General features: G+C 50.6%; 1 protein-coding gene and 1 non-coding gene across 5 annotated transcripts in view; both read left to right on the top strand.

The window, feature by feature from the left end:
• Window positions 1-27,671, top strand: part of PUM1 (pumilio RNA binding family member 1) — a 101,445-nt gene that overhangs the window by 58,040 nt on the left and 15,734 nt on the right. For all 4 annotated transcript variants that reach the window (XM_058819861.1, XM_058819862.1, XM_058819860.1 and 1 more), the window contains exons 10-16: window positions 3,813-3,964; window positions 7,347-7,485; window positions 8,850-8,993; window positions 10,908-11,204; window positions 18,054-18,290; window positions 24,664-24,931; window positions 26,906-27,035. In XM_058819861.1, coding sequence (XP_058675844.1) covers window positions 3,813-3,964; window positions 7,347-7,485; window positions 8,850-8,993; window positions 10,908-11,204; window positions 18,054-18,290; window positions 24,664-24,931; window positions 26,906-27,035 — 1,367 coding nt within the window. The remainder of the gene's footprint in view (window positions 1-3,812; window positions 3,965-7,346; window positions 7,486-8,849; window positions 8,994-10,907; window positions 11,205-18,053; window positions 18,291-24,663; window positions 24,932-26,905; window positions 27,036-27,671) is intronic.
• Window positions 1,779-1,862, top strand: LOC131568126 (small nucleolar RNA SNORD103/SNORD85). Its single transcript, XR_009275706.1, has one exon. It is a non-coding gene; the product is annotated as a small nucleolar RNA SNORD103/SNORD85 (small nucleolar RNA).

The raw sequence follows: 27,671 nt of genomic DNA, 5'->3' as shown, positions 1-27,671 counted from the left end.
CCTAAAAAAAAACCCTCATTTTAAACTGTGGGGAAGATACTGCTGCCTTTGAATTGCCTTCCATCATTTGAGAAAGATGTCACTCAAAAAACGGAAAACTTGTCTTTTTTAGGCCAATTGGGAAATGATTCCCTCTGGGGTGGAGTGTTGCAGGTAGAAAAGTGTTCCTGTTCTTTGTGGGGAGGTGGATGAATGCTGGGATAAAAATACTGGGATAACCTGGATGCAGGGAAAGCAAAGGCTCCCACAGCAGTTCTGGGGTTTTCAGCCTTGGGGGTAGGAAATGATTCCCTCTGATGTGAGGGATTCAAGATAGAAAAGTGTTCTGTTCTTTGTGGGGAGGTGGATAAATGCTGGGATAGCCTGGATACAGGAAAAGCAGAGGCTCCCACCTGGTTCTGGGGTTTTCACCCTTGGGGTTGGAAATGATTCCCTCTGAGATGGAGTCAAAGTGTTCTGTTCTCTGTGAGGAGGTGGGTGAATGCTGGGGTGACCTGGGCACAGGAGAAGCAGAGGCTCCCACAGCAGGCTCTGGGGTTTTCAGCATTGGAGGTAGGAAATGATTCCCTCTGAGGTGAAGTCAAAGTGTTCCTGTTCTTTGTGGGGAGGTGGATGAATGTTGGGATAACCTGGGCACAGGGAAAGCAGAGGCTCCCACCTGGTTCTGGGGTTTTCACCCTTGGGGTTGGAAATAATTCCCTGTGAGGTGGAGTCAAAGTGTTCCTGTTCTTTATGGAGAGGTGGGTGAATGCTGGGATAGCCTGGATGCAGGGAAAGCAGAGGCTCCCACTGCAGCTCTGGGGTTTTTCAGCCTGGGTGAGAGGATCAGGCCCTTGGTGCTGAGCTGGAGCAGAGGAGGGTGTGGGCACACCCTGCCAGGACTGAGATTTGGGAGCCCCTGCAGCTGGGTCTGTGCTGGGTACTGAGCAGTGCCAGCCTGGGCAGGGCTGGGGCAGCAGCTCTGGGCTCAGCTGCTCCCTGCCACCCCTAAAGCAGCACCCATCAGTGGGAATTTGAAGGGATCACCCCTAAAGCAGCACCCATCAGTGGGAATTTGAAGGGATCAGCCCACAAACCCCTGAGAATTCCACGGGATCACCCCACAGATCACTGGGAGTTCCACAGGGATCACCCGACAGATCAGTGGGAATTACATAAGGATCACCCCACAGATCAGTGGGAATTTAAAGGGATCACTCCACAGATCAATGGGAATTACATAAGGATCACCCCACAGATCAGTGGGAATTTAAAGGGATCACTCCACAGATCAATGGGAATTTGAAGGGATCACTCCACAGATCCCTGGGAATTCTGAAGAAATCACACCACAAATTAGTGGGAATTTTAAAGGGATCACCCCCCAGATCCCTGGGAATTCCACAGGGATCACCCCACAGATCATTGGCAGTTCTACAGGGATCACCCCACAGACCCTGGGGTTGCTGCCTGCAGCCTCTCTGAGCTCCTGTCACTGCTGTCACTGCTGTCCCTGCTGCTCAGCCTGGCTGCCCTGTAAGGAGAGGCTGGGCTGGGCAGGCTGAGATGGAAGCACACCCCCTGAGTGCTCTCACACATCTCAGTGATGCTCTGAGCACATGCCCAGCTGGATTTGCTGCTGTTCCCTGCCAGGATCAGCTCTGTGTGTGACACAGCATAGGCAATATTCAATATTCACCTCCAGAAGTGCTGGAATTTCTCTTTTCCCAGGAATGCCCAGCTGTGATGAGAGCAGAGCAGCATCTCCTGGAGGGGGAGCAGCTCTGGGTGCTGCTGGCTCTGGCAGTGATGCCACACTTGCCCTCACTGAGAACTCTGTTCAATAATGAGCCTCTCTCTGTGCTCGGAGCAGCTGAGCCAGACCCGCAGCCCTTTCAATCCCAGCTGCTGCAAACTTCAAAGCCTCCTCTGCTTTTGTGCACCCACAGCTTTGGCAGCAGCCTCTGCCTAAGAGAAAAGCCCATCTAGGCTGTGCTTGGTTGGTAATTAGAGCTGAGACTAATACATCGCAGAGAGATGCCCAAATTTTGCCCAGATGAAGGGATTGCAGCAGCTTCCAGCAGCCTGAGGGCACATGCAGGTTAATGACTTGCATTAAAAGGGACCAGTTGCAGCTCTTGCCCTCTTGGGTGCAGGAGAACCCTGGGAGTTGGGGTGTGATGTGCATTCAGTGATTATAAACAGGTTAAAATCACTCCCTGCCTCCCTGTCTGTGCCTGCTGAGGCACCACAGGCACCACCTTTGTGGCACTGTTCATTTGCTGCGGGTTTTTTTCCATTTTAGCCGGCACTGCTCATGAATTTCCAGGGTGGAAGGTAAGAAATGAGTGGTTGCTGCTGCAGATCTGAGTAGGAGAAGCAGATCAGCCTCTCTGATTCTGTAAATCCAGCAAGGATGGCCTTTGGGGTGAGATACAAATCCAGGTGTTCAGCATCTGCGTGGAATTAGCCAGCACCTCCCTGCTGAGCACAGAGCTGGGCACCTCACTCCTAAATCTGGGGAAAGCAGAGTAGTTAAAACCAGAATAATGTAATGAGAGTAACTCTTACATGTTTGAAACATGAATTTAATATTTGGCACAAAGCATGGATGAATGTTCTGAAGTGTGGATGTGGGAGCAGGAGCTCATCCAGCTCCTTGACATCCTGCAGGATTCAGCTGAGCCTGGTACTGTCAAAATCAAGCAGAAAGGAACAAAAACCAAAAGGAAAAGAGACTTGAAGGATTTCCCCCATTGTCACAGCCAGGCTAACACTGAACACTGCTTACATTTCCCTTTTTGTGTCATCCCTCATTTTCCATGGAATCACAGATTTGGGCAGAACCCAAGTGCTGAGATTCTCTCTTTAAAAATAAAAAATCCTCTTTTTACTGCAGACATGACCAAGGTTCTCTAAAGATTTATTTATTCCAGTGTCACACCTGACCTGGCTGTGCCTGAGCTATTCCTGCTGTGGGGAGGGAGCCTTGGAATGGGGATGTATTTGGGAATCAAAGGGAACACTTTTGCTTTTCTGCTGACCTTTCCCAAAGATATCAAACAGTCATATTAAAAATATTATTGGATTCCCATTTGTGTTATTGGGTGGGAAGGGCTCCTCCCTCCAGCCCTGAGAGTTTCCTCAGCATTATTCTAACTGGGATTATTTAAGGAGAGAGGCTGCCATTCTGCTATCTCCAAATTTCTGTGCTGTTCTGAGACCTGATAAACACAAGGAATCTTCAAAAGTGAGGCTTTTTCTGCTGCTCTCCAGGATCATTATTATTATCATTACTATTTTTATTTTTAAGCCTCTTAAGTTTAAGGGAGGGGATGTGAAGTTTGAGGAGGGAATGTGGGAAGGGACAGGATGGTGCAGCCTCTTTTAGGGGAGATTTGCAAATGCAAAGCAGGGCTGGAAAAAGCATTTTAATACTTGAGGGTTGATGCACTCCAGCTGTGAAGAGGTTTGGTAATTTGTTGAGGAGCTGAAGGTGGCTGGCAGTGAGCTGTGAATGTCAGCTGGGATGAGAAGTTATCTCTGTGCTTCAAACAAGGTTCCTCTGTTGGGATTGGAGATTTTTGTTCCTTCTCTGTAAAACCAGGGCACACCAATAAAAACATGGAATCACTGCTGGCAGAGTTTGACCTGGTGCAGTGATGAAATTCCAGGTCTGACTTGAAACTATATAAAATGTGTGCCCCAAATGCCAAATCCCTCTGTGTTTGCAGAGGGTTTCACACAGATGCCATCAAAGCAGCCATGATAAGCAGTGTTTTTGGGGTGCCCCTTGCCCCCCCAGGAGCTCACCCTGCCCTGCTGTGTTCCAGGTCCAGCTGTGGTGCCTCACCAGTACTATGGAGTCACTCCCTGGGGAGTTTATCCTGCCAGCCTCTTCCAGCAGCAGGCGGCCGCCGCCGCTGCCGCCACCAACTCGGCCAGCCAGCAGAGCACGCAGCAAACGCAGCAGGGCCAGCAGCAGGTAAGGCTGGCACCTCCTGGCACCTCCTGGGCAGGGACACCTGGGCTCTGCATGGGGAATGATCCCAGGGATGGGGGATTGCAGCCCCTGGCCCTGCACAGAGCCCCAGCAATCCCAGCCTGGGCATCCCTGGGAGTGCTGTCCAAACTCTGCAGCCTCTGGGCCATCTGTGCCCATGCCCATGTCCATTTGCATTCCCACTTGCATTCCCATGCCCATTCCTGTGCCCCTTTCCATTCCCATACCCATTCTCATGCCCCCGTTCCCATACCTATTCCCCTGCCCATTCCATTGTCATGTCCATGCCCATTCCCATGCCCCCATTTGCATTCTGATTCCCATGCCCATTCCTGTGCCCCTTTCCATTCCCATACCCATTCCCATGCCCCTATTCTTGTGCCCATTCCCATTCCTGTGGCCCTTTCCATGCCCATTTCCTTTCCCACGCCCATTTCCATTCCCATGCCCACTCCCATGCCCATTTCCATTGCCATGCCCATTGCCATGCTCATTTCCATGTCCATTCCCATGCCCACTCCCATTCCCATTCCTGTGCCCATTCCCATGCCCATTCCCTTGCTCATGCCCATTCCCCTACCCATCACTATTCCCATGCCCATTTCCATGCCCACTCCCATTCCTGTGCCCACTCCCATGCTCATTTCCATTCCCATTCCTGTGTCCATGCCCATGCCCGTTCCCATGCCCATTCCCATGCCCATGCTCACTCTCATGCCCACTCCCATGCCCATTCCCATGCCCACTCCCATGCCCCTGCCCATTCCCATGCTCATTTCCATGTCCATTCCCATGCCCACTCCCATTCCCATTCCTGTGCCCATTCCTGTGCCCCTTTCCATTCCCACTCCCATGCCCATTCCCACTCCCATGCCCATTCCCATGCCCATTCCCTCTGGGGAGCAGCATCAGGGAGAATTTCTTCCCAGGAAGGCTGTTGGGTCAGTGTAAGGGATTGCCCACTGGAATGGAGTCCCTGTGCCTGGAGGTGTTTAAGGAGAGCCTGGGTGTCACTTTGTCACTCAGTGCCATGTTCTGGGTGACAGGGTGGTGCCAGCTCACAGGTTGGACTCGGTGATCTCAAAGGTCTTCTCCAGCCCAGCTGATTCTGTGGAAAACCCAACCCCAGCCTCCCCTGACACAGCTGCAGCCATTCAAAACCCTGATGTTTTCCATCACTGATCCTGACCTCAGCTCTGGGTAGTTTTAAATGTGCAGAAAACAAAACCCTTTGGCCTCTCCTAAAGACAAAGGGACAGGAGCCACCTGTACATCTGTAATTTGATTTATCCATCATGCCCATGGAGAGAGGCACATGAGCATGGGTGGTGATGAATTATTATCAGTACTCTGGGGAGGCTGGAAGGGCCTGAGCTGTGCAGCAGCAAACCCCTGGTGCTGTTGGTGTGTGAGGGGAATCACCAGGAGCCAGAGCTGGGTTCTGTCCCCTCAGCAGCTCTCCTGTCTCCTCCTTGGTTATGGCAGAATAAAGAGCTACTGGCAGCTGAATTTCTCAGCTCAGAAGCTGAAAACCCTTTGAAAACCAAACCCCAGTGTCAGGAGGTGCTCTAAGGCCTTTACAGATGCAGCAGGCATGAGCTGAGAGGCTATTAAAATAAAATATCTCAGTGCCAGTGGCCTTTATGGGATGTTTCATTACTTTTATGGCCGTGGAGCAGGTGTGAGTGGGGTCAGGAGCGGGGTTTGGAATGCAAACCTTGCTCTGAGGGGATGCAGCAGGGATTGTTTGCATTAAAAGTGCTGAGGCAGAGGCTTTGGGAACCTGGAGCACTGAGTGTGGACACTTGATTTGTCACCCTTGTGACATCTTAACAGTGTGTTAATAAACCCAGCAGCATTCCAGTGCTGCAGTCTGCACCCCCTGGAATTCTTGGCTCCCAGAGATTCCCTGGGCTGGAGGGTTCCTGTCAGTGATGGAGAGAGCCAGGGAGACTGATTCAGTGATCAGAATCTGATTTTATTGTGGGATACAAACACATGGGTACCATTTTAGGGATACTGGTAATGTGTACTGCCGTGATTAGGTTAAAATCACACAAACTTACACATATAACATCTCTTACTTGCACAGTTTGTTAGGATTTTCTTTTTCTGGTAAATCCATCTGATTGAATCTTCTTGCAATCCAGGTCTAATTTTCAAAGTTCCATTTGCTTTGACCAAGGCTTCCTGTTATCAAATCTCTTCTGTCAGCCAGGTCCAAAGTCCATCATTTCTCTCATGTTCCCCAACATTCCAGTGGTTTCCTGTGCAGGCTCTGGCAGGCTGGGGGGCACCTCCCAGTCAGTGAGCCTGGGCATCCTCCCCAGCTTCACTGTGCACAGTTGCTGTTTCCTGTTAGTAAATCCAGCAGGTGGCACCCAGGATGTCACCTCTGCAGCAGGATGTGCTGGGGACACGGGGCTGGCTCCTTTCATAAGCTGAGCTTGCAGGTTCCTGCTCCAGCTCTGAGTGAAGCTCTGCCAAACTAGGTCATTGAAGGGTGGCCACTCTGCCATTGTCCCTTCTGAGGGACACCACCACAGCAGCTTGTCCCTGCAAACCCCACTGTGAGCTCTCTGGTCATGGTTTCCTGTGGTTTAAGTCTTGTGTCACCAGGTCTGTGCCCTCCACAGGGACTGGTGGCTTGGGGACGCCCAGGTCACCTCCTGTCACCCACTCCCACCTCCTGAACTGGGCTGTATAAGGTTTCTGCTCAGAGGGATTTTAGTGGGGCTGTGGTGACAGGGGCCATGTGTTAGCTGGGATGGGCAGGTGGCTGGTGCACACTTCTGGCACAGGATGAGTGTGGGAGGTGGGATCAGGGAGTTGAAAGGTTGGAGAATCTCTCTAAAGATCATTGAGCCCAAGCATTAACCCAGCACTGACCCCTGATCCAGGCACCACTGTGTGTGTTGTGCACACTTCAGGGATGGGGACTCCACCACTGCCCTGGGCACCCAAAGCCTGAACACCCTTCAGTGAAGGAATTCTCCTGGTGCCCACCCTGAGCTGCCCTGGCCCAGCCTGAGGCCGTTCCCTCTGCTCCTGTCCCTGTTCCCTGGGGCACAGCCCGACCCCCCCGGCTGTGCCCTCCTGGCAGGAGCTGTGCAGAGCCACAAGGGCCCCCTGAGCCTCCTTTGCTCCAGGCTGAGCCCCTGCCCAGCTCCCTCAGCCTCTCCTGGGGCTCCAGCCCTTCCCAGCTCCATTCCCAGCCCCTCCATGTCCTTTTTGAATGTGAAGAAAAGTGAATTAAGAGCAAAGGAGAGAAGTTTTCCCCCCTGGTGCTGCTCCTGCTCCTGCCTGGTGACAGTGGCTGTCTCCTGGCTCCAGAATAACCCAGTGGCTGTTGTGTCCTGTGCAGGTGCTCCGTGGAGGGGCCAGCCAGCGTCCCCTGACTCCCAACCAGAACCAGCAGGGCCAGCAGACGGATCCTCTTGTGGCCGCCGCCGCCGTCAACTCCGCGCTCGCCTTTGGCCAGGGGCTGGCAGCAGGAATGCCAGGTACCAGCACTGCCAGGCCAGGGGAGCCTGGGAAATGCCATCTGCCAGGGCTGCCCGTGCCTGGCACCAGCACTGCCTGCTTGTCTTGGTTTGGGGGTTCATTCTGGCGTTGGGTGTGTCCCCAGCTGGCAGCACTGAGGGCTCACAGGTGACAGCAGTGTTATCTCCCTGTGCCTGCATTGGACTCCAAGAATTGATGGCTCCTGTGGAAAATCACCTCCAGATTTTTCTGTGGATCTTTCAAGCTTATGGGATCTGTATTTTAAACCTCATAGGTTTCTTAGTCCCATTCATTCATCTCAGTTCTACATCCCTGCAAGGTGCTTGACTTAACAGGGGCTTCCTTCCGTGATTGCTCTTCCAAGAGGCTTAAAATCAGGGAAAGAAAAGGGATAAAAGGGAGCAGGGTTTAGTTCTCATTTCTAGCTCTTCACTGGAGGAGCTGCTGTAGGAATTCTGACTCTGATCCCTGAGGTTTTGGGGTAAAGTGCTGCTGAAATTCAGTTATCAGGATATTATTGTGATGGCAAAGGACAGTCCTGAGCCCATTAGAATAATGTGCAGATATATCCTGCTGGTCAAATGTAAGGAAAAAAGGATTATTTGGGTTTCAAGTCTCCTTGCTGACACTGTTACGTCATTGTTAATTCGTTTTTTTAAATTTTATTCTTCAGAAGAATGTTGCAGTATTAAGTTACAAAGTGAATTGTGCAGATTTCCTTTAATCTCTGTTATTTGGGCTGTATTTGCAAAGCAAATACACGCATATATACAATTATAGATATATGTTTGTTCCTGCATTTGCAAAGCAAATATTTCCAGGGAACATTCTCTTAGTGACCTTCCACCTTAGACAGTCACTCCATTTCATTTTATTGTTTTCATTTAATGTAAATTCCCTAATGAGGTGCCTAAATCACTGTATTCTGTCAGTCTGCTGCTGTGTGTATCACCAGCATTTATGAGAGTTTATTTACATGCATTAAAAAATATTTTATGGTACCAACCATCCAAAATACAGAAGTGGAAGTTCCCTGTGGGTGCACCCTGGCAGCCCCAGCTCTGAGCAATCCCAGCATATTTGTACATATCGTGGAGCAGAAATGGTGCTTTTGTGTATTAAACCCTTTTTTTGCTGAATTTGCACTGGGGACAGTGTAATAGAAAAGATTCAGGGTGCAAAAAGTCTTTTCTATGTGAAATTGTTAATGTAACATTGCGTACATTTTGGGGAAAGCAGGGCTGTACTTGCTTCTTTTTTTTTTCCATTCATCTTTTCCTTTAAAAGCCCTCTTGCACTGCACTCCCCTGGACGTGGCTGATGTGTTTGTCACCCGCCCTGTCACCTGTGCTTGCCTCTGCAGGTTACCCAGTGCTGGCTCCTGCTGCTTATTATGACCAAACAGGAGCCCTCGTGGTCAATGCCGGGGCCAGGAACGGCCTGGGGGCTCCCGTGCGCCTGGTGGCCCCTGCCCCTGTCATCATCAGCTCCTCTGCAGCCCAGGCAGGTGAGTCCTGTATCCCCTCCTGCTCAGGCAGGTGAGTCCTGTATCCCCTCCTGCTCAGGAAGGTGAGTCCTGTATCCCCTCCTGCTCAGGCAGGTGAGTCCTGTATCCCCTCCTGCTCAGGAAGGTGAGTCCTGTATCCCCTCCTGCTCAGGAAGGTGAGTCCTGTATCCCCTCCTGCTCAGGCAGGTGAGTCCTGTATCCCCTCCTGCTCAGGCAGGTGAGTCCTGTATCCCCTCCTGCTCAGGCAGGTGAGTCCTGTATCCCCTCCTGCTCAGGCAGGTGAGTTCTGCCTCCCCAGTGGTTCAGGCAGGTGACTCCAGGTCCCTCCAAGTGCCTGCTGTGTCCCCAGTGTCCCCACCCCTCCGTGCTCTGCTGGCCGTGATGACAAACTTGCCCTCACTGAGATCCATCAGGGATTGTTGTTGAGAAACATCCTCTGTGCTCAACTTGGGCTGAGCCTCCGGAGAGCCACGGAGAGGGGCAGCAGCAGGAACCTGAATGATTTTCTAGAGTTTCATGGCAGATATTTAAATTTGTCCCCTGGTACCAGCTTTCCAACCTGCTGGAGCCTTCAGAATTCCCACTGGCTCCAGGGAGAGCTCAGAGTTCAGTTCTCTCCAGGAGAACTGGAGAGGGACTGGGGACAAGGATGGAGGGACAGGAGGCAGGGAATGGCTGCCAGTGCCAGAGGAATGGCAGGGCTGGATGGGATCTTGGCAATTGGGAATTGTTCCCTGGCAGGGTGGGCAGGGTCTGGGCTGGAATTGCCAGAGCAGCTGTGGCTGCCCCTGGAGCCCTGGCAGTGCCCAAGGCCAGGCTGGATGGGGTTTGGGGCACCCTGGTACAGTGGGAGGTGTCCCTGGGGTGGAACAGGATGAGTTTAAGGTCCTTTCCATCCCAAGCCATCCCAGGGTTTATCCTTTATGACGCCACTGTACCTTAAATGGCCTTTGCCATGAGTTGCTTTGTCATTTATTTGGGTTCCTTGGGAGTTCAAGGCTTTTAAAAGGATTTTTCAATCTGTTGGTGTGAGCAGCCCCTGCCAGCACTGGGCTCAGATTATGAAATGGGCGTTTTAATTGTTTTCTCATAGCTCTTGTTTATTTTGTCTTTTCTTTAACTTTGGAACTGGCTGAAAACCAAAAGTCCTCGGGTTCGATGTTCTTGGCACCAAGGCTCATGTTTCATGTGCTGAAGGATCATTTCAATTATTTCAAAACTCTGGTTTCTTAACTGGCCCTTGCAAGTATGAGGCTGCACTCATTGGACTCTTGGGTCTTTGGAGAAAAAGCCATTCCTGGTTTTGATCTGTGCAGCTCCAACAGCACAAGAGCAGCAAGAACAGCTGGGCATGGCTGGAGTCTGGGGACTGTGGGCAGCTCAGATACAATAAACAGAGATTTATGCAGAGTTTGGTCCTGAAAGAAAAAAACTGTAGCAATTCAAAGTGACCTGCTAAGTTTTAATTTCCAGAGCTGTGACAGTGTTCGCAGGGAAGAGATGAGGATCTGACTCCGTGGTTCAGAGGGCTGATTTATTATTTTATGATATATATTACATTAAAACTATACTCAAAGAATAGAAGAAAGGATTTCATCAGAAGGCTGGCTAAGAATAGAATAAGAAAGAATGATAACAAAGGTTTGTGGCTCAGACAGAGAGTCTGAGACAGCTGGGCTGTGATTGGCCATTAATTAGGAACAACCAACAAGGGCCAATCACAGCTGCACCTGTTGCATTCCACAGCAGCAGATAACCATTGTTTACATTTTGTTCCTGAGACGTCTCAGCTTCTCAGGAGGAAAAATCCTAAGGAAAGGATTTTCCATAAAAGACATCTGTGACACAGAACTGTGAAGTAAATAGATTTTCTCAGTGGCTTTTCCATTTTTCTCCCATTTCTGTGTCCCACAGCCGTGGCGGCGGCCGCGGCGTCGGCCAACGGAGCAGCCGGGGGGCTGGCAGGGACCACCAACGGCCCCTTCCGGCCCCTGGGCACGCAGCAGCCGCAGCCCCAGCCCCAGCAGCAGCCCACCAACAACCTGGCCTCCAGCTCCTTCTACGGCAACAACTCCCTGAGCAGCAACTCGCAGAGCAGCTCGCTGTTCTCGCAGGGCTCGGCCCAGCCCGCCAACACCTCGCTGGGCTTCGGCAGCAGCAGCTCCCTGGGGGCCACGCTGGGCTCGGCCCTGGGCGGCTTTGGCACCGCAGGTGAGAGGAGTGGGGCTGTGCCAGCGCTGCCAGCCAGGGTGGGGACACATCAGCTGTGGCACAGCATTGATATCACCAATGCTGGGGACGCGATGTGCTTTGGGTTGTCTGGCCCTGCTGCTGAACCACACCACAGCAGCACTGTGGTGTTTCACCCCACAGACACTTTTGGCCAGATGGGTGTGTGGTGTTTCACCCTACATGTTGTATTCATATAGTTGTTATCATATTTCTACAGTCCCATATCTTCTGGGTGGTTTTCTCACAAGCAGCTCTTCACAGCAGTGTTGCTCCTACTTCTTCATCAGGACTCCTCCAAGGCTCTCCCTGACCCACCCCCTTTTATCCCAGTTATCTTCATTAGCCACAGCTGCCACCCAATTAAGGACATCACAGCTGCAGCCCATTTAGAACAACTAGGATTGGGGCAAGGCCACTTATACAATACATAGATTTTACTAGGACTCCTACTATACACACAGATACTTTGGGCTGTGGGATGTGTGGTGTTTCACCCCACAGACACTTTGGGCTGGCTGGGTGTGTGGTGTTTCACCCCACAGACACTTTGGGCTGGCTGGGTGTGTGGTGTTTCACCCCACAGACACTTTGGGCTGGCTGGGTGCTGCAGCTGGGCCCGTGGGGACAAGTCCAGGCCTGCAGGAGCTCTGGTGGTGCTGGGATGGAGCTTCCCCCCATAACAGGGGCTGCTCCTCAGGTTTCCCTCTGGCAGAGAAGCTTTAAGGCGCTGGTGAAGGAAAGGAGTCGGTTCTGCTGGAGGGTTTGGATGCAGAGCTTTATTCTGGCCCACAGGCCTCTGAATGCAGCACCAGCTCCAGCAGAACTCCCTGAGCCCGTGGTTGCTGCTCCTTTGAACCCGGGGAGAGGGGCAGGGAAAGGGGCAGGGAGCCACCAAGCAGGGACAGGAGGGGAGGGACAAAGGGACAAAGGACACCTGGATGGCCCAGTGCCCCCAGGGGTAGAGGGCATCCTTTGGATCTGCCAATCACTCGAGGCCTTCTGGAATGCCAGGAGTGACAGACAGTGCTGGAGGGGAAAGGGAGAGGTGACTGACACACATGGGAGGGAATCTTCAGGGGAGGAACCTGGGTTTCTGAGGTAAACCCTGAAATCACACTGGAACACCCCTGGTTCCTCAGAGGCTGCAGGTTAGATGATTTGTTCCAAGAATGGAGCTTGGCACTGTAGCTAAGGGAACTTCATAAATAGGTTTATGTGTGTTGGGTGTTTTAGTGGTGGTACTGGTAGTGTTACCTTGCATGCTTCGGTGTGTGACAAATGATGAACAAAACTATCAAAGAAGTTTTTATCATGCAAGAGAGAGAGATAGGAAATGGATTCACAGAGAGTTCTTGAAATCTTACAGAGATGGTGGATGGAGGTATAGACACTGAGGAAGGTTTTGAATTAAAACCTTGGAACCGGTGAGACTTTTTTGAGCAATGACTTGTAATTGATGTCAGACATGACTTACTCCCTTTGAACTGACTGGACTTTCACAGCATTAAAACTGCTCTGTTGTAATACAGCAATGCTTAATGCAAGCAAAAAAAGATGCTTTAAGCAAGTAATAAGCAGATATATTCTAGTAAAGCTATGGAACACAAGGTAGTTAATGAAGGACACAGTTACAAAGGTTTCTTTTTAGTTGAACCGAGGGGGAATTGTGGGAATCACCAACAGGACAGGACTGCTGGGGAACACCTCTCGAGCTGTTGGTTTTCCAGCATCAGCCCCATGACATGGTTATGGCAGTGGGAAGATTCCAGCAGCTCACATCTCCAACAGCTCACATCCCCCAGAACTCAATGTTACAGCTCACTTTAAAGTTGGGATATGGATGTGGGAGAGGGAGCCATGTGCAAGGACCCCTTGGGGATCTGAAAGTGCCCACAGTGTGCCCCCACCTGGGACCACAACAGCATTGGGGGGAACATTGATTCACAGTACAGAACATTGATTATAGGAGGTGTCAAAGAGGCAGCTCCACATAATCAAAATGTCTTTAAGACTTTGAATGAGCAGCACAAGAGGGAAGAAACCCCAAAAGAGTGGTTGGAAAGGTTGGGGGAAAATTTGAGGCAATATTCAGGGGTTGATCCTGACATGGTGGCTGGACAGATCTTACTAAAGATAAATTTTGACCAATCACACAAAGCAGAAGCACATTGACAGTAGTGCCATCCAACCACTATAAGCACAGGTACCTGTGGTTAAAACAATGCTTTACTTATTTCAAATACAATACCTCCTTGTAAGCCTTAAAACACAAGGCACAGAGCTTCATTGTTAAGCTTCAACCTTCCTAATATCTCACTGGATAAACTTTTCTGTAGCTTAGGGAGTTATTCTAGACAAGTGTTAATACACAGACCATTGTTCTATGTGCCCTTACTTTCTACATCTTACATAACGTATCTGCTGACAAATCTTAAGGCTGATGCTTAGGTCTCATTGCATTTCTGCTGTCTCTGAGCCCTGCCTTTTGCAGCTTTCCCAAAACCTCTGATTTTAAGGTTTCCCACACCTGGGGAGCGGAGCACAAGGAGAACCCCAGATTCCAGTACTTTGTGCTCTGAGCTGAGCCCTCCTCATCCATCCCGGCCTAACTGGGAATTTTCCTTTAGGGACCACTTCAGGCTTTAAAATCTGCAGCAGTTCTTGGCAAAAATGCTTTTAGTAGGTGATAATTAGCAGTAGCAGAGTAATTAACTTGGAAGTGATTTTCCCTGCATGTGGAGTACTGGCTGACAGGAATTGGTACCAGAGTGTTTCAACCCCTCTCACCTCAGAGTAAAGGCTGAGGAACTCCTCATGCCTTTAAAAAAGCTGATCTGAGGTGGTTTCTGTGCTTTATTCTGGGAATTGTTCCCATCACACACCAAAAGAATCACTCTGTGGTTGTAGACACCTCCCATCCATGCTTTGATGGTGTTGGGCAGCTGGAGACCAAGGCTCCTTTCAGAGTCAAACCCATCCAGAGATGTCTTTGGTTTTTTAGGTTTTTTTTTTCCCTGAGGTTTGGGGGTTTTTTTAAGTGGAACAATTGTTTTAATTACTGCTCAGTCTCAGGGCAGTAATTATGTCCTGAACTTTGCTGCTCTCATCAGAGTGAAGGGCAGGTTCCAACCTGGCTCCATCAGAATAGGCTCAGGGAGGGGTTGTTACCTCACAAAAGAACAGTTTGCAATAAAAAGTTATTGTAAATATTTCTCTTTAACCCAGCCTTGAGATTGGAACCATCTTGGTTCCAGGTAAACAAAGCATTTGCTTCTCTCACCTCAGTTTATTTAACTAATTGAATTCCATGAGTGGTTTGCTCAGTGCCAAGATTCACAAAGTTGTTTTCCCTCAATCAATGAATAAAACTCTGATCCCGCTGCTTCTGGAGCCCGTGTGCACTCACCAAAAATGATCAGTTCATTGCAGTTAACAATTTCACTGTTTATTAAACAAGATTTTAATGCAAAATTGATTTTTCCCCCTGCAAGTTGACAGTGCATTTAAAGAGTTTATGTTTGCCTATTGAGACAGCTCTTAAAAGCTGTGGGGGTTAGGAGTGCAATTGAATTCTGATTTCCAGCTCCGTGGAGCTGGGGGCAAACAGGAGCTGATTGCTCACCTGCTGCAGGGTGAGCACAGGGATTGCAGGGAGCTGTGCACCAGGCTGGGCTCGCTCCTGAGCCGGCACAGGGAGGGAAACCTGCTGGGGCTGGGGCTGGGGCTCAGCTCTGAACAAAAGGAGGGGGGCTCAGATCTGCCCCGTCCCGGGAATGGGGGACAGGGAGCCCTGGGCAGCTCAGACCTTCTCCTGAAGGGCCAGAGCAAGGGCTCAGCGTGTCCCCAAAGGTCTCAGTATGTCCCCAAAGTGCTTGGGGTGTCCCTAAGTGCTTGGGGTGTCCCCAAAGTGCTTGGTGTGTCCCCAAGCTCTGAGTGTATCCCCAAAGTGCTCGGTGTGTCCCCAAGTGCTCAGTGTGTCCCCAGAGTGCTCAATGTGTCCCCAAGGGCTCAGCATGTCCCCAAAGGTCTCAGTGTGTCCCCAAAGGTCTCAGCCTGTTCCCAAGTGCTCAGTGTGTCCCCAAAGTGCTCAGTGTGTCCCCAAAGGTCTCAGCCTGTTCCCAAGTGCTCAGTGTGTCCCCAAAGTGCTCAGTGTGTCCCCAAGTGCTCAGTATGTCCCCGAAGGTCTCAGCCTGTCCCCAAAGATCTCAGTGTGTCCCCAAGTGCTCAGCATGTCCTGAGAGTGCTCAGTGTGTCCCCAAAGGTCTCAGTGTGTCCTGAGAGTGCTCAGTGTGTCCCCAAAGGTCTCAGCAGGTCATCAAGTGCTCAGTGTGTCCCCAACTGCTCAGCATGTCCTGAGAATGCTCATCGTGTCCCCAAAGGTCTCAGCATGTTCCCAAGTGCTCAGTGTGTCCCCAAGTGCTTGGTGTGTCCCCAAGGTTTCAGCGTATCCTCAAGTGCTCAGTGTGTCCCCAAGTGCCCAGTGTGCCCCCAAAAGTCTGAGTGTGTCCCCAAATGCTCAGCGTGTCCCCTGAGTGTGTCCCCGAGAGTGCTCAGCATGTCCCCAAGTGCTCAGTGTGTTCCCAAAGGTGTCAGGGTGTCCCCAAAGGTCTCAGTGTGTCCCCAAAGTGCTCGGGGTGTCCCCAAGTGCTTGGGGTGTCCTCAAATGCTCAGCGTGTCCCCAAAGGTTTCAGTGTGTCCCCAGAGGTCTCAGTGTGTACCCAAAGTGCTCAGAGTGTGTCCCCAAGTGTTCAGCGTGTCCCCAAAGGACTGAGCATGTCCCCAAGTATTCAGAATGTCCCCAAAGTGCTCAGTGTGTCCCCAAAGGGCTCAGTGTGTCCCAAAATGTCTCAGTGTGTCCCCAAGTGCTCAGCCTGTCTCCAAAGATATCAGTGTGTCTGTAAGTGCTCAGTGTGTCCCCAAATATCTCAGCGTGTCCCCAAAGTGTTCAGCGTGTCCCCAAAGGTCCCAGTGTGTCCCCAAGTGCTCAGTTTGTCCTCAAAGGTCTCAGCCTGTCCCCAAAGGTGTCAGTGTGTCCCCAAGTGCTCAGCATGCCCCCAAAGTACTCAGCATGTCCCCAAGGGCTCAGTGTGTCCCCAAAGGTCTCAGCGTGTCCCCAGAGTGCTCAGCATGTCCCCAAAATGCTCGTCATGTCCCCAGAGATCTCAGCGTGTCCCCAAAGGTCTCAAAGTGTCCCCAGGTGCTCAGTGTGTCCCCAAAGCATGGTCCCTTCCTTTAGGGAGGTTTTTATCCTTTGACCTTTCTGCTCAGGGGTTTTTGGAGCTGTTTCTCCATGTGCTGTGTCACAGAAATCCTCCAAGGCACTGAAGGCAAAGACAAGATCCCAGATAATTTGTTTGGCCGTTTTATCGTTAACAGCGTGGTTTTAATGATTTTAACTGGTTTTAATGATTTTAACTGGTTTTAATGACTCTGACTGGTTTTAATGAATGTATCTGATCACTTCCCCAAGCACCAGCCCAGGGCAGTGGAGCTGTGGCTCTCCAGTGTTGGGGCTGGTGGCATCTCCCATTTTCCCCATTTTCTCATTTTCCCCGTTTTCCTGTTTTCCCCATTTTACCATTTTTTCCAATTGCCCCATTTTCCCCAATATTCCCATTTTCCCTGTTTGCCCCATTTTTCCCATTTTCCCCAATATTCCCATTTTCCCCATTTCCCCTTTCCCCCATTTCCCATTTTCCGCATTTCCCTCATTTTCCCTATTTTCCTATTTCCCCTCATTTCTCCCATTTTCCCATTTTTCCTGTTTCTCCCATTCCCCCATTTCCCCCATTTTCCCATTTTCCCCAATTTTCCAGTTTCCCCATTTTCCAATTATCCCTGTTTTCCCATTTCTCCTGTTTTCCCATTATTCCTGTTTTCCCATTTTCCCCCATTTCCCCCATTTTTCCCATTTTCCCCATTTATCCTAATATCCCCATTTCCCCTTTTTTCCCAACTTTCTCTGTTTTCCCTGTTTTCCCCCAATTTCCCCATTTCCCCCATTTTTCCATTTCCCCTGTTTTTGCATTTCCCCTATTTTCCCATTTTTCCCATTTCCCCTGTTTTCCCCATTCTCCCATTTTACCCATTTCCCCAATATTCCCATTTTACCCATTTCCCCATTTCCTGCATTTCCCCCATTTCCCCTATTTTCCCATTTCCCCATTTTCCCATGTTTCCCATTTCCCGTGTTCCCTGTTTTCCCCATTTTCCCCCTTTTCCTATTTTTCCCATTCCCCCAATTTTTTCCATTCCCCAATTTTTCCCATTCCCCAATTTTTACCATTCCCCAATTTTTACCATTCCCCAATTTTCCTGTTTTTTCTGTTTTCCTCCATTTTCCCCATTTCCCATTTTTCCTCATTTTTCCCATTTTCCTCATTCCCCCATTTTCCCATGCCCCCAATTTCCCCTTTTCTCCCATTTCCCCATTTCCCCCATTTTACCGTTTCCCCAATATTCCCATTTCCCCAAATCCCCCATTTTCACCATTTCCCCAATATTCCCATTTCCCCCATTTCCCCATTTTCCCCAATATTCCCATTTCCCCAAATCCCCCATTTCCCCATTTCCCAATATTCCCATTTCCCCAATATTCCCATTTTCCCCATTTCCCCAATATTCCCATTTCCCCCATTTCCCAATATTCCCATTTTCCCCATTTCCGCAATATTCCCATTTCCCCATTTCCCAATATTCCCATTTCCCCCATTTCCCCATTTTCCCCATTTCCGCAATATTCCCATTTCCCCATTTCCCAATATTCCCATTTCCCCATTTCCCAATATTCCCATTTGACCCATTTATCCCATTTTCCCGTTTCCGCAGTGGCGAACTCCACCACGGGCAGCGGTTCCCGCCGTGACTCGCTGACGGGCAGCAGCGAGCTGTACAAGAGGACCTCGAGCAGCCTGACCCCCATCGGGCACAGCTTCTACAACGGCCTGGGCTTCTCCTCGTCCCCCGGGCCCGTGGGCATGCCCCTGCCCAGCCAGGGCCCCGGGCACTCGCAGACTCCTCCTCCCTCCCTGTCCTCACACGGATCCTCCTCCAGCCTCAACCTGGGTAAGAGCCCTGCTCTGCTCTGCTGCAGCACCCCTGGTCCCCCAGGCAGGAGTTCTGAGGGTCACACAATGATTTAGGTGGAGAACAATCTTTAATTCAGGTCCATCCCTCCTGGAGTGTGTGTGTGTCATGCAGGGTACAGCTGGGAGCAGGTTTCCATCTTTCCTCCTCTTTCCTGTCTTGGTTTGAACAGCCAGGTGTCTGCTAAGGAAAGCAAGAGCCTCCTCTGAAATGGAAAATGCAAACCCCCTCCTTCTGAGTTACTTTCATTTTGAAATCAAGGGGCTCTCAGGAAAAGATATGGGAATAGGAATAGTAGTTCTCGGAAAATGCAAACCCCCTCCCTCTGAATTATTATAATTTTGAAATTAACAGGATCTCAGGCAAAGATATGGGAATAGGAATAGGAATAGTAGTTGTTTATTAGGGAAAAAATAAAAATAAAATAAAAGCTGATTTTTGCCCAGGAGCCTTCTAGGCTTTGGCTCTGCTGAGCTCTGGCCCAGCCGTGCTGATTTTTCATCCTTTTGGGTTCCTGGAAGAGCTGCGGGACATGGAATGAGTTCCTGTCTTGGTTTGAAAAGAGGTGTCTGCTGAGGAAGGCAGGAGCCTGCCCTGAAATGGAAAATGCAAACCCCCTCCCTCTGAATTATTGTGATTTGGGAATGAAAAAACTCTCAGGAAAAGATATGAGAATAGGAATAGAAGTTTTGCACTAGGAAATTAAAAATACAAATGCAATAGCACAAACAAATCCCTGCCAGAGTGAGAGCAGGCCCTGGCACGCTGTGGCTCAGGCTGGTGGCACAGCCCCATGCCATGGGGGCTCAGCCCTCCTGCAGTGCCAGCTGTGGCTCTGCTGCAGCAGGGATCCTGCACAAGGGGGGAGTTTTCCTCTGCAGCTCCAGGGCTGCTGCAGATGGGCCTGGGCTCCCTCTGGCCATGCAGGGCAGCAGAAAGCTGCTCCTCTGGCAATGCAGGGGGCAAAGGCTGCTGTGCTGTGCCAGGCTCAGATTGCATCCAGGCAGGAATGCTTGGCTCCTGCCCTGGGCGCAGCATCTGCCCATGGGATGCTGGAATTGGATCAGCCCTGCAGGGACACTCAGTGGCCATGGAGAGCAGAGATCTCCTGGAGGGAGGATTGGCTGTGGGAGAGATGAAGAAAACTGCCCCAAGAACAGCAGAGAACTGCCCCATCAGATAGGGATAGGACACAAACCCCCATTTCCAGACTGAGACATTTCCTCAGCTCAAAATTAGGGATAATATTCCCAAGTGTTTATAAACCAGGATTTTCTTGTGCTGGTCTTGGTAAAAGCAGCAATGGTTTGTGGAGTAAAATAGATAAGGAGAGTTGATCTTCAATTTAAATGGTTTTAAAGGGGATGTTTTAAAATACCCATTAAATTGGGAATAATGAGCTTGGAGTACAATTCCTCCTTTTAACCAATGTTCCCTGGAGCAGTGCTCAGCTTTGAGCTGAGGATTTGGTGAGTTTACCTTGGAAAATTTCCCATCAGTGTGGCCTTATCAAAAGCACAGGAGAAATCATTTTGGGAAGATCCATGACTTTGTGCAGCTGAAGCTTCTCAAAGAGCTTCTGCCTGGCCCACAATAAAATAAATCTTAAAAATAAAGAAAGCAAATATTAAATAATAAAACAGTGCCCATCTGAACCTCCTGCAGTGTTCATTCCCTCATAAACAAACCAAAGAGATTATTTGTTGCACCTGCAGCAGGTAATTTAATATTTCCTCCAAAAATTCACTTGGTTTTGGTTGTGTCATGAATCTGCTGGGTTTAAGGAAACTTCTGCTTCTCAGAGCAGTTCTCCCCCCTCAGCAGACTGTGTATTTATTATGTGTGTTCCATGCATGTGTGATAAATCCAGTGCTGGCTCTAGGTTAGCTGGAATAGCCATAAATATGATTCTTGGAGATCAAGTTTAGATTTACCATCATGGCTTGTTCAGAGCTTTAATAGAACTGGGAGGGTTTTGACTTTATTTATGCAGCTGTGGAGGCCTTGGCTGACAGTTAAATGGCCACAATAAATTAGTGCTGAGGAGGAAGCTGATTCCAAACCTGGGAAAAAGCTGGTTGCCCTTTGCAGAAAAAAAGAATCCTAAAAATTCTTTGGAATCAAAGAATCCTAAGAATTCCTCTGGATCAGAAGAGGGTAGATCTGTCTGGGAACAAACTCTGGAAAGAAATTGGAATTAGCACCCCCGGAAATGGGTTATGCTGCAGAGGATCAGTGTGAGGCTTCCCATCTTCCCAAAATATTCCTGTCATTGTGGCTTTGTCCCCTCCATGGCTGGTTCCATGCTGGGTGATGCTGTAGGTCAGATGTCACCTGGGATAGCTCTGATTTTGGGGGATTTGACCTTGAAATCCATGAAAAGTGATTTTATTTTTTCAAGTTTCTCTTTCATTGGTAGTGGAGGGCAGTGGGAAGGGGAGGTCTGATTTCTTTTGTTATAAAATCAGTTCTGATGGAGAGGAGAAGCTCCAGGGAGAGCTCAGAGCCCTTGCAGGGCCTGAAGGGGCTCCAGGAGAGCTGCAGAGGGACTGGGGACAAGGATGGAGGGACAGGAGGCAGGGAATGGCTGCCAGTGCCAGAGGGCAGGGCTGGATGGGATCTTGGCAATTGGGAATTGTTCCCTGGCAGGGTGGGCAGGGGCTGGGCTGGAATTGCCAGAGCAGCTGTGGCTGCCCCTGGAGCCCTGAAGTCCTGGATCCCTGCTTGTGGGACTACAGAGAAATCAGGGAATGGTTTGGGCTGGGAGAGACCTTAAATCCCATCCAGTGCCACCCCTGCCATGGCAGGGACACCTCCCACTGTGCCAATGTCCAGCCTGGCCTTGGGCACTGCCAGGGCTCCAGGGGCAGCCACAGCTGCTCTGGCAATTCCAGCCCAGCCCCTGCCCACCCTGCCAGGGAACAATTCCCAATTGCCAAGATCCCATCCAGCCCTGCCATTCCTCTGGCACTGGCAGCCATTCCCTGCCTCCTGTCCCTCCATCCTTGTCCCCAGTCCCTCTCCAGCTCTCCTGGAGCCCCTTCAGGCCCTGCAAGGGCTCTGAGCTCTGCCTGGAGCCTTCTCCTCTCCAGGGCAGCACCCCCAGCTCTCCCAGCCTGGCTCCAGAGGAAGAAGGAGCTGTTTTGTCACTGAAGTCTGGGATCTGACCCAGTCCTGGCACAGAGGAGCTGGAGGCACCCTGAGGTTTCAGGCCTTTGGTGAGGTTCAGAGTTGTGTTTTAGGGAGCTTGTTCCCCACAGGATCTCTGTGTTCCCAGGATGATGTGTGGCATCCTGGGGAAACCTGCACTCAGCATTCCCATCAGGAGAGACATCCAGGGGAAAAAGTGGAGTCACTCTTAATCCCCAAGTGATTGGGGCTCTCTCAGAAAACCTCTGGCACATTTTCTGTACTGATTGTGCTCCTAACTCAGAGATAGCAGCCTGAGTGTCAAACCTCCCCTTTCCCATCAGGAACCATTTTCCACTTCAGTCCCAACTCTGAACTTTGCTCCAGGTGTTGAAACAGCAAGTGGGAATTTTGAGAATTCCAGCTGTGTGGGAAGCATTGGTGCCCCATTGCTCAACTTGTCCCACCCGAGTTTCCTCACCTGGGAAGTGCTTTACTCATCCTGTGGCAGTCCTGCTCCTTCCAGGAGACAGGAATATCAGCAATGTCAGGAATATCACCTGCTGGCTTTTGGGAGTTGTTGCTCAGTGTGGGAGTTGGGGTGCAGGAGGTGCTGGGCACTCCTTTGCGAGGCAGCACAAGGATCTCTCAGCTCTCCTTTTCCTTGGGAAAAACAGGAGGAAAAAGAGTGTCCCCCTTCCTTGGGCAAGGAGAGTTCTGGCACCAGCTCCAGAGATGTAGAATCACAAAATATTCTGAGCTGGAAGTGAGCCACAGAGGTCATAATTAATAATTAATTAGGCTGTTATCAGATACAGAGTTCTCATCCAGTTTCCTGCATGGCTGCTTCCTCCAGGTGTCCATGGCTGAGGAGTGCAGCTCCCTCAGCTCTGTTTTTATGGAATATTTTAATTCCAGCCCAGCTGCCAGGAGCTGCCCCTCTTCAGCCAGCCCTGCCAAGGTTTCCTTGGAGCTCTCCCCTCCATGGCCCAGATTCCTGCAGCTCATTTCCCTGGGATTCCCCCTGCCTCACCTGGGCCCTGCAGGTCCCTGTGTGATCAGGATGTGTTCCCTGGACTTCGTTCCACCCAGGAAAATCCGTGCAGGCTCCTCCTGCACCAGCAGAGGGATCCCAAGCCCTGCAGGAAAGGCAGGAATCAAATCCTCTGCCACAGTGCCAAGCCACATCCTGAAAAATTGCAGGGAAACAGCACTGGAAGGTTTAAATTTGTTCCTATCAAAGCTTCTCTTTGTGGGATGAAGCATCACCTGTCCCCATATTCCTGTTTTGGGTCACACAGCAACTCTGTTAATGTGGCTGCACATATTTCAGCCATTTGTGAAAGCACAAGGGTTTAAAACCTTTCTTTGTTTTAATTTATAGGTATTTACCTGTGTTTAAAAGTGATAGATTTGTGCTTTTATATCCACATTTTTTATACTTTTATATATATTCCCCACCCCGAATACACTTCTTTAAACTCAGTCTTTGCCAGGGCAGCAGGAAAAGTGAGAAAAAAACCTAAAAATGGAGGCAAAGGCAGTGGAAAGAGCAAAAAAGCTGAAATTTGGGAGTGTTGGGATTGCCACTGGTCTGGTTCAGACATTTTGGACACAGGAGGAGGAACAGAAGTTGTTACACCCTGTCAGAAAGACACAGTCGGAGATGTGATGTCATTGGATAGAGTCAGAATCACAGAATATCCTGGTTTAGAAGGGATCATGAGAGTTCTTTGCTGGAGTCTGTAGCTGTTCCCAGCCTAATCCAGCAGTGCCACAGATGCTTGGACACATCCCCATCTCAATTCCTTGGTGAGCAGCTCAGTCAGGAATCACAAAATGGGATCATGGAGGTTGGAAAAGCCCTCTGGGGTCATTGGGTCCCTCCTGTGACTGATCAGCTCAGCCCAGCCATGCCCAGGAATTCCTTGGACACCTCCAGGGATGGGGAATCCAAACCTCCTTGGGCAGTTCCAAGGCCTGACCATCATAAAACAGGATCCTCAAGGTTGGAGAAGCTCTCCAGGTTGTTCAGGTCCAACCTGTGACCAGTCTCCACTGGGGCACTGAGTGCCACATGTTCATTCCTTTGGCATCTCCAGGGGTGGGGATTCCAAACCTCCCTGGGTGGTTCCAGTGCCTGAACACCCTTTCAGTGAGGAAATCCTGCCTAGAAATTCTTCTTAGAAATCTCACCTCAAAATCCTGCTTAGCTGAATATCAGACCTGCCCCCATATTGGAACAGAACTCGGGGATCCAGTGTCACATCTGTGTCCCTATGAGGCCCATCTGTGCCTTGTTCCTTTGTCCCCATAAGGCCCATGCTTGCCTTGTTCCCTTATCCCCATCCATGCCCTGTTCTCTTATCCCCATCCATGCCTTGTTCCCTTGTCCCACGAGGCCCATGCCCATCCATGCCTTGTTCCCTTTGTCCCATCCATGCCCCATTCCCTTATCCCATCCCTGCCCTGTTCCCTTATCCCATCTGTGCCCTGTTCCCTTATCCCATCCATTCCCTTATCCCATCCATGCCCCGTTTCCTCATCCCATCCCTGCCCTTATCCCATCTGTGCCCTGTTCCCTTATGGCATCCCTGCCCCATTCCCTGATCCCATTCCTGCCCTGTTCCCTGATCCCATCCATGCTCTGTTCCCTTATTCAGTCCATTCCCTGATTCCATCTGTGCCGTGTTCCTTATCCCATCCGTTCCCTGATTCCATCCCTGCCCCATTCCCTTATCTTATCCCTGCCCCATTCCCTTATCCCATCCATGCCCTGTTCCCCTATTCAGTCCATTCCCTGATCCCATCTGTGCCCTGTTCCTTATCCCATCCCTGCCCTGATCCCATCCCTGCTGCATTCCCTTATCCTATCCCTGCCCCATTCCCTGATCCCATCCGTGCCCTGTTCCCTGATCCCACCCCTGCCCCATTCCCTGATCCCATCCATGCCCTGATCCGATCCATGCCCCGTTCCCTGATCCCATCCCTGCCCCATTCCCTGATCCCATCCATGCCCCATTCCCTGATCCCATCCCTGCCCCGTTCCCTGATCCCATCCCTGCCCCATTCCCTGATCCCATCCCTGCCCCGTTCCCTGATCCCATCCCTGCCCCATTCCATGCCCCGTTCCCTGATCCCATCCCTGCCCCATTCCCTGATCCCATCCCTGCCCCGTTCCGTGCCCCATTCCCTGATGCCATGCGCGCCCTGTCCCTCGCAGGGGGGCTGACGAACGGCAGTGGCCGTTACATCTCGGCGGCGCCGGGGGCGGAGGCCAAGTACCGCAGCGCGAGCAGCGCCTCCAGCCTCTTCAGCCCCAGCAGCACGCTGTTCCCGTCCTCGCGCCTGCGCTACGGCATGTCCGACGTCATGCCCTCGGGCCGCAGCCGCCTCCTCGAGGACTTCCGCAACAACCGCTACCCCAACCTGCAGCTGCGCGAGATCGCCGGCCACATCATGGAGTTCTCCCAGGACCAGCACGGATCCAGGTGGGCTGGGCAGCCTGGGCATGGCTGCTCCTAGGGGAGTATCCATGGGGTTTTGTGGCTGTGTTTCGTGATTGTGTTTCGTGGTTGTTTTTCGTGGTTATGTCTCATGGTTGTGTTTTGTGGCTGTGTTTCATGGTTATGTCTCATGGTTGTGTTTTGTGGCTGTGTTTCATGGTTATGTTTCACAGTTGTGTTTTGTTGGTTGTGTTTTGTGGCTGTGTTTCATGGTTATGTCTCATGGTTGTGTTTTGTGGCTGTGTTTCATGGTTATGTTTCACAGTTGTGTTTTCTTGGTTGTGTTTTGTGGCTGTGTTTTGTGGCTGTGTTTCATGGTTATGTCTCATGGTTGTGTTTTGTTGGTTGTGTTTTGTGGTTGTGTTTCGTTGGTTCCATTTCGCAGTTGTGTTTTGTGCTTGTTGTTTGGTTGGTTCCGTTTTGCCAGTTGAGTTTGGCAGTTGTGTTTTGTTGGTTCCATTTTGCGATTGTGTTTTGTGGCTGTTGCTTTGCTGGTTCCATTTCATGGTTGTTGTTTTGCGGTTGTGTTTTCTTGGTTGCGTTTCACAGTTTAGTTTCGCAGTTGTGTTTTGTTGGTTGTGTTTTGCAGCTGTGTTTTGTGCTTGTTATTTTGTTGGTTCCGTTTTGCCGGTTATGGTTTGTGGTTGTGTTTTGTTGGTTGTGTTTTGTGGTTATTCCTTTGTTGGTTCCATTTTGCGGTTGTTATTTTGTTGGTCCCATTTTGCCAGTTGTGTTTTGTTGGTTCCATTTTGCTGGTTGAGTTTTGCGGTTGTTGCTTTGTTGGTTCCATTTCGCAGTAGTTGTTTTGCAGTTGTGTTTTGTTGGTTGCATTTCACAGTTGAGTTTCACAGTTGTGTTTTGTGTCACTTCCCCAAGCTGAGGCACATCAGGGAATAAGCAGGAACAGCCAAGCCAGTGTCAGGCTCAGAATCCCCAGGGATTGTCCAGTCCAGGGACATTGGCATCTCCAGGGATGGCGACTCCAAACCTCCCTGGGTGGTTCCAATGCCTGAACACCCTTCCAGTGAGGGAATCCTGCCTAGAAATCCCACCTTGAAATTCTTCTTAGAAATCCCACCTCAGAATCCTGTCCAATTCCTGGCCCTGCCCAGACACCCCAGATCCCACCCTGTGCATGCCTGGGGTTGTTGTCCAGGGTTGGGGGCAAGTGCTGGTCGCAGGAATTCCTCCTCAAATTTAGCCTGGAGAAAAGGAGACTCAGGGGTGATCTCATCACCCTCTGCAGCTCCTGAAAGGTGCCTGGCTCAGGTGGGGTTGGGCTTTTTTCTCCAGGCACTGACACAACCAGAGCACACAGCCTGGAGCTGCCCCAAGGGAAATACAGGTTGGATATTAGGAAAAAGTTTTTTACAGAAAGAGTGATAAAGTTCTGGAATGTTCTGCCTGGGGAGGTGGTGGAGTCACCATCCCTGGGGGTGTTTAACAAAGCCTGGATGTGGCACTGGGTGCCAGGGTTTGGTTGAGGTGTTGGGGCTGGGTGGGACTCGATGGTCTTGAAGGTCTCTTCCAACCCAGTGATTCTCTGAAAAGGAGCTTCCCTGCTGTGTGGTTTGCTCACTCACCCTGCTGGCACAGCTAAATCCATTTCAAAGGCCATCTGGACACGAGGCCATTCTCCATTACTCCATTGAGATCTGCTTTGCTTGGAATGAAGATTCCAGCATGTGGCCATGGACCTCATGGCTGTGACCACCCCAAGCTTTCAGATGGCTGGATGAAATAGCTGTGTTTGCAAGAGCTTTGCAAGTTGTGGATGACTAAAATGTCTTAAATTTGAATATTTAACTTGTGATAGGAAGCTTAGGTTAATGAAAGTGCTTAATCTTCACGGTGTAATGGGATTTTTCATGGTCCTTTCTGGAACACACGGGTGAGGCTTTGGGAAGGGGTTGAATGAGCAGATGTGCCCATGGCATCACTCCAAGACCTCCTTTTCAGATTTATTCAGCTGAAACTGGAGCGTGCCACCCCAGCAGAGCGTCAGCTGGTGTTCAACGAGATCCTGCAGGCAGCCTATCAGCTCATGGTGGATGTGTTTGGGAATTACGTCATTCAGAAGTTCTTCGAGGTGAGTGTGCCCTCCCCTGCAGCTCCTCCTGCTGTGCTGAGGTGTTGGATGAGCCTGGCAAACCCTGCCTTGAGGCTGAACCTCTTCAGCACTGGCACCATCTCCTCCCCACAAGCTGTTGGATCTTCACTGCTGGGGTGACTGAGGGGTGGGACTCAGATTAATCTGAAAAGTGACACTTGGAGAAGCACAATGTGTCACAATAAAGAGCAACGTTCAGGAGATGTAAATTTCCAGTGGAAGGTGGATGGGGGTTGGAATGGGCTGAGCCTTAAGGTCCCTTCCAGCCCAAACCTCCCTGGCATTCTGTGAGTGCAGATCCAGCACAGCTTGTCCAGGGTGCTGCACTGAGCTGTCACTGCTCCTGGGCTTGGGAACAAGGGAGAAACTTCTGCAGTAACAGCAGCTGCTGGAAAGGTGTTGTGTCCCTCCACCCCTCTCTCTGGACACTGGTCTGCTCCTTCTCCAGGTGTTCTGGTGCTTCTGCCCAGTTATTGAGAATGAGAATCACAGAACCTCCTGAGCTGGAAGGGACCCACAAGGCTCAAATCCAGCCCCACCCACACACCCCAGCATTCCCACCCTGGGCACGCCTGAGCCCTTGTCCAGCACTTCTGGAACTCAGCAGCCCTGGGG

Source organism: Ammospiza caudacuta, chromosome 25 (genome assembly GCF_027887145.1).
Source record: "Ammospiza caudacuta isolate bAmmCau1 chromosome 25, bAmmCau1.pri, whole genome shotgun sequence".
NCBI lineage: Eukaryota > Metazoa > Chordata > Aves > Passeriformes > Passerellidae > Ammospiza > Ammospiza caudacuta.
This window is presented reverse-complemented; position numbering and strand designations above follow the sequence as displayed.